The sequence below is a fragment of the Camelina sativa genome, chromosome 10, assembly GCF_030686135.1.
Source record: "Camelina sativa cultivar CO46 ecotype springtype chromosome 10, ASM3068613v1".
Lineage (NCBI taxonomy): Eukaryota > Viridiplantae > Streptophyta > Magnoliopsida > Brassicales > Brassicaceae > Camelina > Camelina sativa.
The window spans coordinates 12827599-12839859 of NC_141889.1; the positions used below are offsets into that span (position 1 = coordinate 12827599).

General features: G+C 34.2%; 1 protein-coding gene, 1 long non-coding RNA gene and 1 pseudogene across 17 annotated transcripts; 2 read left to right on the forward strand and 1 right to left on the reverse strand.

Moving 5' to 3' along the window:
- The first annotated feature begins 1799 nt into the window (after positions 1-1799).
- On the forward strand, positions 1800-4417 carry LOC104720353 (uncharacterized; annotated as a pseudogene). Its single transcript, XR_015568017.1, has one exon. The product of XR_015568017.1 is annotated as an uncharacterized LOC104720353 (transcript).
- LOC104718865 (hyperosmolality-gated Ca2+ permeable channel 1.6) lies at positions 3582-8409 on the reverse strand. Of its 15 annotated transcripts, none has more exons than XM_087468216.1 (15): positions 7886-8409; positions 7303-7648; positions 7055-7210; positions 6833-6968; positions 6640-6741; positions 6438-6557; positions 6275-6355; positions 5842-6182; positions 5502-5747; positions 5101-5425; positions 4789-5022; positions 4289-4690; positions 4049-4198; positions 3751-3838; positions 3582-3628 (listed from the first exon to the last, which is right to left on the reverse strand). In XM_087468216.1, the coding sequence occupies exons 2-12, from the start codon at positions 7614-7616 to the stop codon at positions 4457-4459; spliced, it is 2289 nt and encodes a 762-aa protein (XP_087324342.1). In that variant the 5' UTR covers positions 7617-7648; positions 7886-8409; the 3' UTR covers positions 3582-3628; positions 3751-3838; positions 4049-4198; positions 4289-4456. The 15 variants fall into 15 exon arrangements, with proteins under 15 accessions (XP_087324342.1, XP_087324341.1, XP_087324337.1 ...); XM_087468215.1 differs by having other exon boundaries at positions 3751-3980; XM_087468211.1 differs by having other exon boundaries at positions 4289-4693; positions 7886-8353.
- Positions 6920-7680, forward strand: LOC147936060 (uncharacterized). Its single transcript, XR_015568018.1, has 2 exons — positions 6920-7058; positions 7161-7680. It is a non-coding gene; the product is annotated as an uncharacterized LOC147936060 (long non-coding RNA).
- Positions 8410-12261: the final 3852 nt, after the last annotated feature.

Genomic DNA, 12261 nt, shown 5'->3' on the forward strand with positions numbered 1-12261 from the left:
CTCGACGAGGATCAGTCAATCCGGAATGTTTTTCTGCTCTCACTTCATCTGCTTGCTAGCCCGATCAGTCTTCAACCAATTTAGCTCCAGATGCATGTTTTCTTCCCAAAAGCTCTCAGATTCCTTCCAAAGTCACCTAGAACCTATAAAGACTCACATAAGACTAAAAAGACTCGAAAAGCACACTTGGACTTAACAAAAGACTCAAAACATATACAAAAATTATTGTTAAAATCCTATAAAATGCAGACACATTAGTGTGTTTAACATATGTAAAAGTTAGTGAGTTGTGTTGTTTTAATTTGTCAGTTTTCATAAGTTGTGAACGGTTACGACCGCAACATATGTATATAAGCGTGTGTGATGTTGTAATAATGTAACAAGTTTCAGATATATAAAAGAGTTTCTATTTTACTTTTTGTTTCTCCCTAAAGAGAAGATACGACGTCTCTTACTCTGTTTTGTTCTTTCTCTTCTCAATATTCTAACACTTCTATTTTGTATCAGTGCCTTTTCCACAGCAGAATTATCCAGGCAAGATTCGCGATGCATCCTTCGTTAACGTCTTGTCAAGGTTAAACTTCTACATCTCTTATATTTCCAAATGAATTGATTCTTCTATACTTACTATGCTTGCTTCTTCATTCTTCAACCTCATGGGGTTTTCCAGGTTCATTGCACTTATATTGGACCTGATTATTCCCTCATGTGGGCCATGGCAGAAGCAAAGACAATTTACTAACAATATAAGGCAAGTTTTTTGATGACAAATTCCACTTTCTCGCTTACAGGTTATTTCATGAGTCAGTCACATCTTCTACAATTGAACTGCTTTTATGATAGGAGATGGAAAACTCTTGATAAATGTCAATTGTGTGGAACATTATACATATGTTTACTTTTCTTCTTGGAATCTATTTGTATAAGCCATGATCAATTCATCTCTTCTCATCTTGTTAAGAGATAAGAGAAACAAAGAAGATATATAATACTGTATGTAGCTAAGGTCTTGTAACTGTAATACTAACTTGCAGAATTCTCTATATACATGTGAGTTTAAGATCTTCTACTGAATTAGTAGCACGTGCTTCTATTCATCAATATACTGACCGTAGCTTCGAGGATTTTAATTTGTTTATTTATTTGATTAGTTCAACTAAACGTGGACCTATCTAAATATAATTGAAGATAACTTCCCTCTCACTTATGGAGGACATGTTTTATGTAAGAATGTGCACTCTAACATAGTTTTGCTTTCGGTAGAAATCAAGGATTTTAAGAAAGGAGCTAAACCAATTCGGCTGAACCATTTATCCCACCTTTAGGTTTTTATTTAGATAAATATGTATTTCTTAGCCTTCGTAGGTTTTCCCAAATGTAGTTCTCTTCAAATATTTAAAGAACACATTTGACGGTAAAAATTAGAAAAGACAAATTAGTTCCAGTGTGTAATATAGGAAATAAGAGGATGTAATAGAACAAATTATTACCGTCCACAAAAATGTGTTTAAATGGACAGCTCCACTTAAAACCAAAAAAAAATGAAAAGAGACTTATTACCGTGACAAATTTTCAAAGTCAATATTGATTACTGTGAACATGATGTGACGAGTTTACAACCAAACAAAACTATATAATTATAGATGATTAAATTTTAAACTACAAAAAAAACATCTCAAAATTAAACTAAACCAATATATCTTCCACAACAAGTTATAAGAAAAAATATATATTTTTTAACATCAAATACATTTAAAAATGGATAGAAAAACATACGTGGCGAGCGGGTCTAACCTAGTTTACTTCAAAACCTAAAGCTTTGTTATCTTCTTCAAGTTTTGTCGGAAATTACGACAACGGCGACTCTGATTACGTACAATTGGAAGGACAAAACAGGAAGGAACCGAACATAATAAAATCACACAACAAATCACTTCAAACAAGTGCCAAAATGCTCTTCCGCTTATATCATCCGACGAACGTCGGAGGAGGAGCCAAACCTTGCCGTCGCTTAGTCTCGTCACTATCTTCCATTTTTCAATCGAACACCAAAAGAAGCAAACTTGAACTTCTGGTGTACCATCAATGCAAGACTGGTAAACTAAACCTTGAAGATGCTCTGCTTTACTTCGACAAGCTTCTACAGACAAAACCCATTCCTTTGATTGATACTTTCAATCACTTGTTCGGTTCAATGATGAAGCTTCAAGGATCTAAAGAAGTGGTTTCGATGTATAAGAGGATGTTGAGACACGAGGAGGGTGTTGTCATCGAGCCTGATTTGTGTACTTTGAATATTTTGATTAACGTGTTTCGCCATCTGAAGCAATTTGATTCTGGGTTTTGTGTTCTGAGTGAATTAAAAGAGGGTTTGAGCCTGATTTGGTAACAGCTGACAGTTTGGTGCTTTGTTTGTGTTCTCAAGGGAGAGTGATTGATGCACTTCAAGTGTTTGATAAAATGTCTCAGAGAGGTGTTAAGGTTGATGCTTCTCTCTACGCTAGTCTTATTGTTAAGCTCTGTGAGATTGGCGAGACTGGTGTTGCTCTAGGTTTGCATAGAAGGATGATTGCTTCCGGTTGTAAGAGTGATGTGGTTATCTACAGTTTCGTAATCGGCTCTTTCATTAGGAACAGGTCACTCGACGAAGCTATGGAAGTGTTTGAAGAGATGACTGCGAGTGGAGTTTCTCCTGATATTTTGGCTTTTAGGATGATCATTATTGCACTGAGTAGCTCCGGGAGGTTTAACGAGGCGCTTAAATATTTCGATGAGATGATTGCTCAAGGGATCTCTCCTGATCTGTTCATTTACAACTCTTTCATCTCTGGTTTATGCAAAGCGGGTTTGTGGGACGATGCTACAGAGATGATCAAGGAAATGGTGAGCAAAGGTGTATCACCTGATGTTTACACTTACAATATTTTGATACATCGCCTTTGCAAAGTCAGTAAGGTGAATGAAGCGATTGATATATATGACTTAATGATCAATCGAGGTCCGGAGCCCATCGTAGAAACATATCACTCTCTGTTGGATGGTCTGTTTAAAGGGTGTAAGCTTACGGACGCAACTGAATTGTTCAAATTGATGAGGCATCGCGTCGTTAGGCTTGATGTTGTTACTTACAATATAATGATCAGTGGCTATTGCAAGAATGGAAAAATTGAGGAAGCTGTCCAGCTTATAAGAGAAATGGATTGTAAAGGATTGAAAGCAGATACTTATACATACGCAGCATTAATCCACGTTGTTAACCAAGCTGGAGATTCAGAAGTCGCTAAAGAAGTCGTCGATGCAATATGCAAGTCTGATTGCTCTCCAAGCATACAACAGTACGGTGTTCTCATTGACTGTTTGGTTAAAAAAGAATATTTAGAAGGAGCAAGAAGACTGTTAAGACGAATGGAACGTGAGGGGAAGAGACTGTGCGATGCTTCATACACGACACTAATACATGGTTTAAGCCAGGCAGGAAACTGGGACTTCGCTCAAGAAATCTTTTATGCAACTGGTCATACTCCAAACATAAACCATTTCGGTGCTCTCATCGATGGTATGATGAAAAATGGAAAAGTGGCTGACGCAAAGAGACTTTTTGATGAGATCCCAGACAAGGGTTTGGTGCCTGATGTCATTACGTACAATATTATGATTGGTGGCTATTGCAAGTATGGGAAACTAGAAGAAGCCATTGACATTTTCAGACGAATGACATGTGAGGGGCTGAAACCAGATAATTATACATACACTTCATTTATACATGCTTCTTGCCTAGCTGGGGATGTAGATGCCGCGCAAGGAATCTTCAATGCAATATGGAAGTCTGGTCATTCTCCTGACATATATCAGTTCAATGCTCTAATCAGTGGTCTGATAAAACATGGGAAACTGGAGGACGCAAAGAGACTCTTTGGTGAAATCCCAAACATAAGATTGGTGGCAGATGTCGTAACGTACACCATAATTATTGATGCCCTCTGCAAACATAAGATGCTATCAGAAGCCAGAGCATTGTTCTTTGAATTAGAGCCAAAGGGTTGCTCACCTGATTCTGTTTCGTTCAACACTATTATATCTGGCTTCCTTGAAGAGAACAAGGTTAAAGATGCAGTTCTGCTTCTTCAGAGCATGCTCGATAGGAAATTTACCCCAAACGATGGTGTTAAAGGCAGGCTGCGTCGACTTCTTGCTCGTGCTGATGGACGTAAAACACTTCAGCCACTTCTAGACACTTACGGGAAGAACATTTTCGAGTGAAATCAATGTAATCATAGATGGCACTGACCTGAGGATTTATAGCTATCATCCCACCTCCAATGTAGAACATATTCGAGTGAAATCAATGTAATCGTAGATGGTATTGACCTGAAGATTTTATATACATTTTTCCAATGAAGGGAAAACTTCTTTAAGACATCAAAGAATCACCATTGAAGGTATAACAAAGCAACTATCAGGGTGAATTTGTGTAGCTATGTTTGCTAGGCAAAGAAGTGTTCCTCCATGAGCCACGCTTGGTAGCCACTAAATCTGGTGACTTATCAGACCTCGCCTTCTCCAAGCCCATCTCTTGGTCATAATTTTCTCCAACCCTGAACTCCGGGTGGGCATAGGCATCTCGAAGAAATTCCTTGAGGTTTAGATTTGGCTCACGTGTGCGTTCCAGTGTATCTTTGATCATAGCTTCCTGCTTTTGCTCGGAACATCGAAAAGGTAAGCTTAAACATTTTACTCAAAAGCTACTAGACATACCCAGTTATTTTTGTCTCTTAAGTTTTAACTAACCTGCAATGGATATGTGACAAAAGCAGGTTGGTAACGACATTTGCAGTGTATGTGGAACCCAATGGTCAGCAACGGAAGCACAAGAAGCAAAGGAGTGGACTTAGAAGCGTGTTTAGTGCTTAGAAGACCCATCAAGAGAAGCTGTGACACGATCAGTGCGGTCACAACACGCCTGTGAACATCAGGCCAGAACTTCCCTGCACTCTCATACTTTTGGTTATACACATTTATTACCTGCAACGAAGCCTTCATTGTTACTAAACGATGCTCGAACGTTGGAGGAAATGGATGCAGAAGATTCAGTTATCTCACCTGATGACGGTACACTACGTAAGCCAGGCCGAAGAAGACGAGGATAAAGGGAAGAAGGATGGGGCTAACTGTTGCATAAACGAGACCGAGAAGAAAGTAGAGCTGTATTTGAGGCTCACCGGTGTTGAATCCTATAGTTCCAGGATCAGTTGCTTCTTCCCTATCTTTCTCAGTTCGGACGAGGAAGGAGTTCTTTAGATGATAGATTATGAGCGGCTTCAACCTCAGTATCTCCCCAGCAACACCTGCCCACCCATCCACCATTATGTATGTTATAAAGAAGGTCGCTTTCATTGGAATCGAGACGCCAATTGTCTTTGGAATACTGCAGAAAATAATAAGTCAGAATGATATGAGATTTCCCGGTGAATCCAGGCAAGGGGAGGTCTAAAAGAACGTACTCGTTTGCAGATTGGTTAAGGAAGCTGTTGAGCTGTTGAAACGCAGTCCCGGTGACTATGCTTCCAAGGAAAACATTAATGAACTGGAACATGTAGAATCTAGATGCGGCTCTTCTTTCTAATGAGGATGTGCTAACAAAACCTTCGAATTTGGACATTTGCATCAGTATTCTTGGGAGGAAAAGGAGGAAGATCTTCAAAGCTATTCCAGGAAGGAAACCTTGGATGATTGACTTTAACAATTTCCTGTACACAAAGACCAAGCAACGTAAAAAAATTCAATCAACCGGGCAGTGGGGTTATCAGGTTGATATATTCAGGGAGATAGACAGAGACATACACTTCTATAAGGGGCTTCAAGAAAGGAAAAGCCTTCTCTATGCCTTCAATGTTGGCGAGTGACTGTACAAATGCTATTGGTATCATGAAGAAGAAGGTTAGGAAGAAGTATGCTACGCCGACTATGAGCCTCCTTATCTTAAGGTCAACATATGGCAATGCCAGATTGTCATAGTAGATGTCACGTGGCTCTGCAGCCCACTCGGTTAGCCACTCTGTTGGGTTTCTTGTCTGTTGAGTTTGAGCACAAACCGCTGCTCCCCAACGGCTCTTGAAAGATACAAAAGCTGCTGGAACTATGGAATTTGTGCCGGTCCTTAATCTCTGTTTCTCCTCAGAGATCTGAAACATCCAAAGAAAGTTTAATTAAATGTTGCTAATGAGGTTGGGGAATAAAAAACAATAGCACAGAGTAGTTAAGTTCAACGCTTTACTTCTCTGGTTAGACCCTCAACGGCAGATGTGTAGAACTTGATTCCATCAACTTCTTCACCAAAACAGCCAAGAAATCCCATCTACTTGCAGACATGGAGATGAGTCTTAAGATAACAACAGAAGAGAAACGTAAGCGTATGTGATTTGCAAATGTGAGTTTACCTTAATAACTGGCCTGTTATTTAAATTTCTCATGTGTTTGTTTATATTGTAATCGAGCAGATTCTGCATTTGTTTCCTCGTCAGAACCAGTTCTGAGAGTTTGGTTGCATCATGGACTGCCTGAGTTAAAGCAGATCAAGAATGATCAACTGAAAAATCGAGTCAAGGATGGACATATCAGAAAACCTGAAGATGACTTTACCTGGAAAGTGAGGTAGTGGTCTGGATGATTGACCTTGAAGAAATGTTCAACAAGTTCACAGATTGATTCATGAGGATCTGTAGGAATGTTTCTTACAAGCACCTAACATCAGTAAGAAAAAAAAACAGGTTTTCAGCTTATTTAATCACAAATAAAACTCAAAAGAGCATCGAAAGATTCAAAGTTTCATTACAGTGAACTGGTTAGGTCTCCTTTGGTCATTTGCAAGAAACTGTAGCCTCATTAATGCTATATTCTGGTACTCTCTTTTCAGGATAAAGCATGTCCAAAAGGTGATGGCGTAAGCTACACACAAATGCATCCAAAATCTACAGAAGATGAGGATCCAATGAGTAAAACATATAGAACGAAGGAAAAAAAAAAAAGCCACCAAACTTGGAGTAGCATCTCTTACCTAGGTGACCCATTCGGTATATTTGATAGAGAGAGTTTATCAATATCACTGAAACTTATATTAGAATGCCTTAACCGATCCAGTCCCTTGTTTGTCCAATTAACAGGCACCATTGTTGTAAAAGCAACACAAGCTATTGGGAAAAAGATCTTGAGCCTGCAAAATTTTTCCACATGGCTCAGAAGTCTTTAAAACCAGAAGAAAAAAACAAGAGGGCTTGGGGAGATACATATAGTATGTATATATACCCGAGTAAGTAGATCCTCAAGTAGACAACAGAATCAAGTCCAGCGTGATCAACGAGCTCAGGTTCTGGCATTTTTAAAGCTTCAGGCATCCAGTTAAGGAATCGGATATAGGACCTGAAGTCCAAGTTGATAAATTTGCTTCCAAAGCCACCTGTTTGTATAGAGCTACTTCTTAAGCCCTTGAGATACCATTTAGGGAAATAGACTCTGTCATTTACTGGTTGAATCCTGAATATAGCAAAAGCTAAGAGAAAAGCGAATGCTGTCACTATATTGATTGCTGCTGCTACTCCAATATCGTTTATTGTAGCCATGCGACTGTGAAAGAAGATACTATTTTCTTCTCCTGTAAATCAAAAGAACGACACAGATTCAGACTTTGCAAGTTGAGGTCAGAAATATCCAAAAAAAAAAAACACAAATCAATCGCAACTTGCTCTGTTTTTTGTTTTTACAGAGAGAGCATCCCAAAACAGAAACACGAACCAATCTGTCACAGTCACACAGAGAGCATCCCAAAACAGAAACAAGAATCTAGCTTTTGGTAAATTAAAGAAAAAGACCAGATTCACACTTCAGTTACCTTCTAAAAGAGCTAAAAGACAAAGCTTTCTTGTTCTTGTAAGTAAATGATTTCAGACCAAACCGTCGAAGACAGAACAGTGACAGAGGACGAAGAAGAAGAAGAAGAAAAAGCAGTTTTTTTCTTTGCCGGGTTTTTAGGAAATATGTTCAAAGATTCATTCGACTAAAAAAGATTACTGCGAATTTATTGTTTAAATGGATCCGTGACGGTGAAGGTGTAAAGAGAGAAGAAGAAAAAAAACTTGTTAAGGAGGACATGGCAAAACGTGAGCCTTCAGTGTATTTATGAAGATGCTCTTCTTTGGCTATGACAGTGACTAAAGAGTAAATCAAAACCGTGACCCCAAAGGCCAAAAGAAAGAAGATGATGACAAGAAAAACAATAGTAGATGGGGGAGTGAGTTTTTTTTTTTCTTTCTTTTTTGGAATTGGTCTGGTAAGGAACGTTTTCATTTGATTTGTCCATAGTCCGGTCCGGTGCGTAAAACTAGTGGCTATGATTACATTTGGTTTCTTGATTTTGAATAAAGGTAATATGTGTTAAATACGTGTATAATGTAAAGTTAATGGACCCTCCAAATAAAATAAAACGGTTATTTCCTTTTCTTTTTTTCATACATGCTAGTGTGAACATGTTCGTGATATATCACAACCACTATATTTGATTTTTTTTTGCTAATTTTAAATTGTTTTTTTGGGTGGATAATTGAAAATTTGTGAAGGTGACGAAGTTTTTTATTCTAGTTTAAATTGTAGAAGTGGGTCCGAATCTACTTTTTGCCAACATATAAATTTGGATTTAAGTATGCATTATCCGTATTTAATATGGTGGTTTTCTTGTCAATATATGGATTTTTAGGTATTTTGTAATATAAAACCAACTTACATAGGTAAAAAAAAAAAAACTTACATAATATAATATCATGTAGGACTCGACAAATTACTGGAAACCGAAAAATCAAACCAAAATCAATAAAGAAAAAGGAATTGAACTGAACTAGAATTATATATCTAAAATATTAATTATATTGAGAATTAATATAAAGCAATTATCCAAAATTACAATTTAAATAAAAAATGTCAATAAAAAATACTCCCAAGTTCTTAGTTATATATGTCAAAATTGCACCAAATTTTATTTAAATTTAACCATTTTCTTTAAATTAATATTCAGGTACTACCTAGAACTGAACTGAAAATATCTCAAACCAAACCAAAATTCTAAAATTCTTGAATGGATCCATAGAGTCATAAACCCTTCTATTCCAGATATCCAAATCTGAACTGAATATATTATGCTCAAGAGTCAAGAAAATGTAAGTAGAGCAGTTTATAGTAATTTTGTGTTAAAAATATATTATTATATCTTATTCTATAAAAATTGGCTTAAAGTTACTCAATTGACATGTGTCAATTGTATTGATAAGATGTTGACATGTGTAAATTCTAAATTAACTAAAATATTTTAAAATTATAAAATGTAAAAATTCTAAACCTATATAACAAATTATTATTTATATATAAAAAATATTAAAACTAATTTCTAACTAGTAACCTAATTATAATAAAAAAAATTCATGTATATAATAAGATATATATATCTAAGAAAAAATGAACTTAAAAGAATACATTTTTGAATATGAGATGAGAATATTTATTAGTATAGTTCTACATATTCTATTTTAAAGATTTTAATGCATGTAGTAACACGAGAAACCAGAAAAAAAAATAGAAAAAATGAGTCTGTAGGAATGAATTTTTGATTACTTGATGAAAACTGATGAAAATATTAGTATATTTTATTATTTATGAGACTATGACATAATCATTACTTATAAGATTGTGAAATATAGAAGAATAATATTTTTTTCTTTTCAGAAATATGTTATTTGATTTTTTTACATATTATTTTTTCTGAAATTTCAACAACTAACCAAAATACATATTATCTTATATGATGCACATATTGTTTTTGTTATTAAAATTTTCACTCTCATCGATGTAGAAGTAAATTAAAATGGTTTTACGATGACACATATAGTTAACGTGATTTTCAAACAGAATGTTTAACGTTGAAATTTATTTTTAGATTAAAAAATTATCAAATTTAAAAATGTATTATTTTTAAAAATTATTTTTATATTTTCAAATTTTATCCTTTTTAATTATTTTTATATTGAATTTGAATCTCATATTCTATTTTAATATCTATACTATCATAATAAAGGACTTATATTTTCTTTTTTTAAAAGTTTTCACTTATAAATAAAATACTTATATTTTATTTTAAACTTTAACACGCATTGTATATTGGATAAACTATATACTAAATATTTTATATATCACTTACTAAAATAAGTTTAATGTCTATATAGATTTATACTCAAAAATTTGAATGATTATATTTGAGCTTAAGAATTTATACTGATAGAATATTTAACATTATATATATATATATACAGATGTAATACTAGATAAGTGCCACGCAATAGCGTGAATTAAAACTTAAAAAACTTTTATTTAAAGAATAATTGAAATGTTAGTAATAACGTATATTCATGTTTTAAATTTTATCTTTTTATATTTTATCTTTTCTCCATAATATATTACGATCTTAATCCATTATAGTTAATGGAAGAAACAAAATTGTTTTTTTGTCAAATTACAGTTTACAGCCAAACAAAATGTTTTTAGTTAAAATTGCACAAAATTTTTACAGCCAACCTGAAACCACCACTTTGATTTCGACAAAAAAATATTAGTAAAAAGTTAAAGGGAAAAAAACAAACAAACAAACTCACACATTCGCTTTACGCTATTGTCATGGAGTCATGGGAAATCATATGTTACGAATTTACATAAATTAAAACTTTTTTATGACTGGTGTTTTCATGCGTATTAATCCTAAAAAAGGTCATATATTTCTTATATATATATATATATATATATTATTACCATATGTCCAGAATATTCTTTTAGATAATCTCAAACGTTTAGTTTAGATGACCTTAAACTTTATGTCCGCAGTTTCTTTACTTTGCATGCTCTTCTATAAATATTGTTAATATGATTAGTATTACAAACGATAGCTAGATCTTTGACAAAAATAAAAATAAAGAGATAGAATTATAAATGGCTGATGCCGATAAATGTTGTTCCTTTGACACCACCCCTCTTAAACTGTAAAATACAATGCCTTCATGACACAAAAACATATAGAGTAGTTTAGTATGATTTTCTGGTTTAAAAGGTTTATTCACATATTCTTTTTTTCCTATATAGTTTTGTTCTAAACTTATCAAGAACTTTTGAGGATCCCAATATAATCTCATATATCTCTAAACTACAGAGATCTCAAAACTAGTATGAGAGAGTAGTGATCCATCAAAAGAATGTTTATTCAGAATTATTTTCTTCATGGATTTATGTTAAATTTTTCTATATTTGATTGTTCTTTATGCTAGTAGTTGAAATAGGCCAGTTTAACAATAGTTGTATAGTCGATTTCATCAAATTAAACCATTAAAAAATGGTGTTGAATCGACGGATCTATCATTAGATGGGCAAAGCTTCCTTAACCAACCAACATTTGATGTTATTGTGCTTTATGAACTTATTGAATTAGGATAATAATACTTATTCTGATGTAAACTTTAGATAGAAAACAAACTTACATGATATGTTCAAGATAATGTAAATAGAGCCGTTTATATTTTAGATTCGTCTTCGTAAACTTCTTTGGTGTGTTGTATAGTTGTCCAAAACCGCGTTTGTTATTTCCACGTAACCATAATAAAATAAAAAATAATGATGAGATCTAGTAATTTGATACATAGAGTAGACACAGGTTAAAAGAGTTGGATGTTTGTAAAAAAACCCAATCTTTTGCGTCCTTCGTCGTTTCACACGTTGTTGTGTAAAAGTTGGGTCGAAGAGAATAAACTTGAAACTAATGTCAAAGAATGTTTTCTGTTTTGTACTGTATATTGCCATATTGGTGTTAAAGGTTAACAATGGAATATATTTTCAGCTCTCACAACTCTTTTAAATATGCTTCCCAGCCATAATAATTATTTGTTTACTGCTTTCCAGAAGAAATATCTGAATCCACTTACACTAATCCAGAAAATATCATATATAATTTGCATTAGCTAGTACTATTAAATAATTAATACGTGGTGGGAAGATAACCCAAGAATTGAAGGGACATTTTATAGTATATTATTGTAATATTCTTTTTGAGGTGTGGTATGTGAATTGCTTTTGATGTTATTTTTTTTGTTTCAAACTTATTTTGGTAACTTGCAAAGTACAAAATCTCTTCCTCCCTTACTCTTATTTTCAGCCACAGAAGTTGTTGTTGACTTAAGAAGA

What these genes read in the sequence shown, in the direction of transcription:
- LOC104718865 (XM_087468211.1), bottom strand. Translation starts at nt 7,616, where the DNA reads ATGGCTACAATAAACGATATTGGAGTAGCAGCAGCAATCAATATAGTG. An exon ending in TTGAAGCCCCTTATAGAAGT is followed by an intron (nt 5,748 to 5,841) that starts GTATGTCTCTGT and finishes CTTTGTGTACAG; the next exon opens with GAAATTGTTAAAGTCAATCA. An exon ending in ACGTAGTGTACCGTCATCAG is followed by an intron (nt 5,023 to 5,100) that starts GTGAGATAACTG and finishes GCTTCGTTGCAG; the next exon opens with GTAATAAATGTGTATAACCA.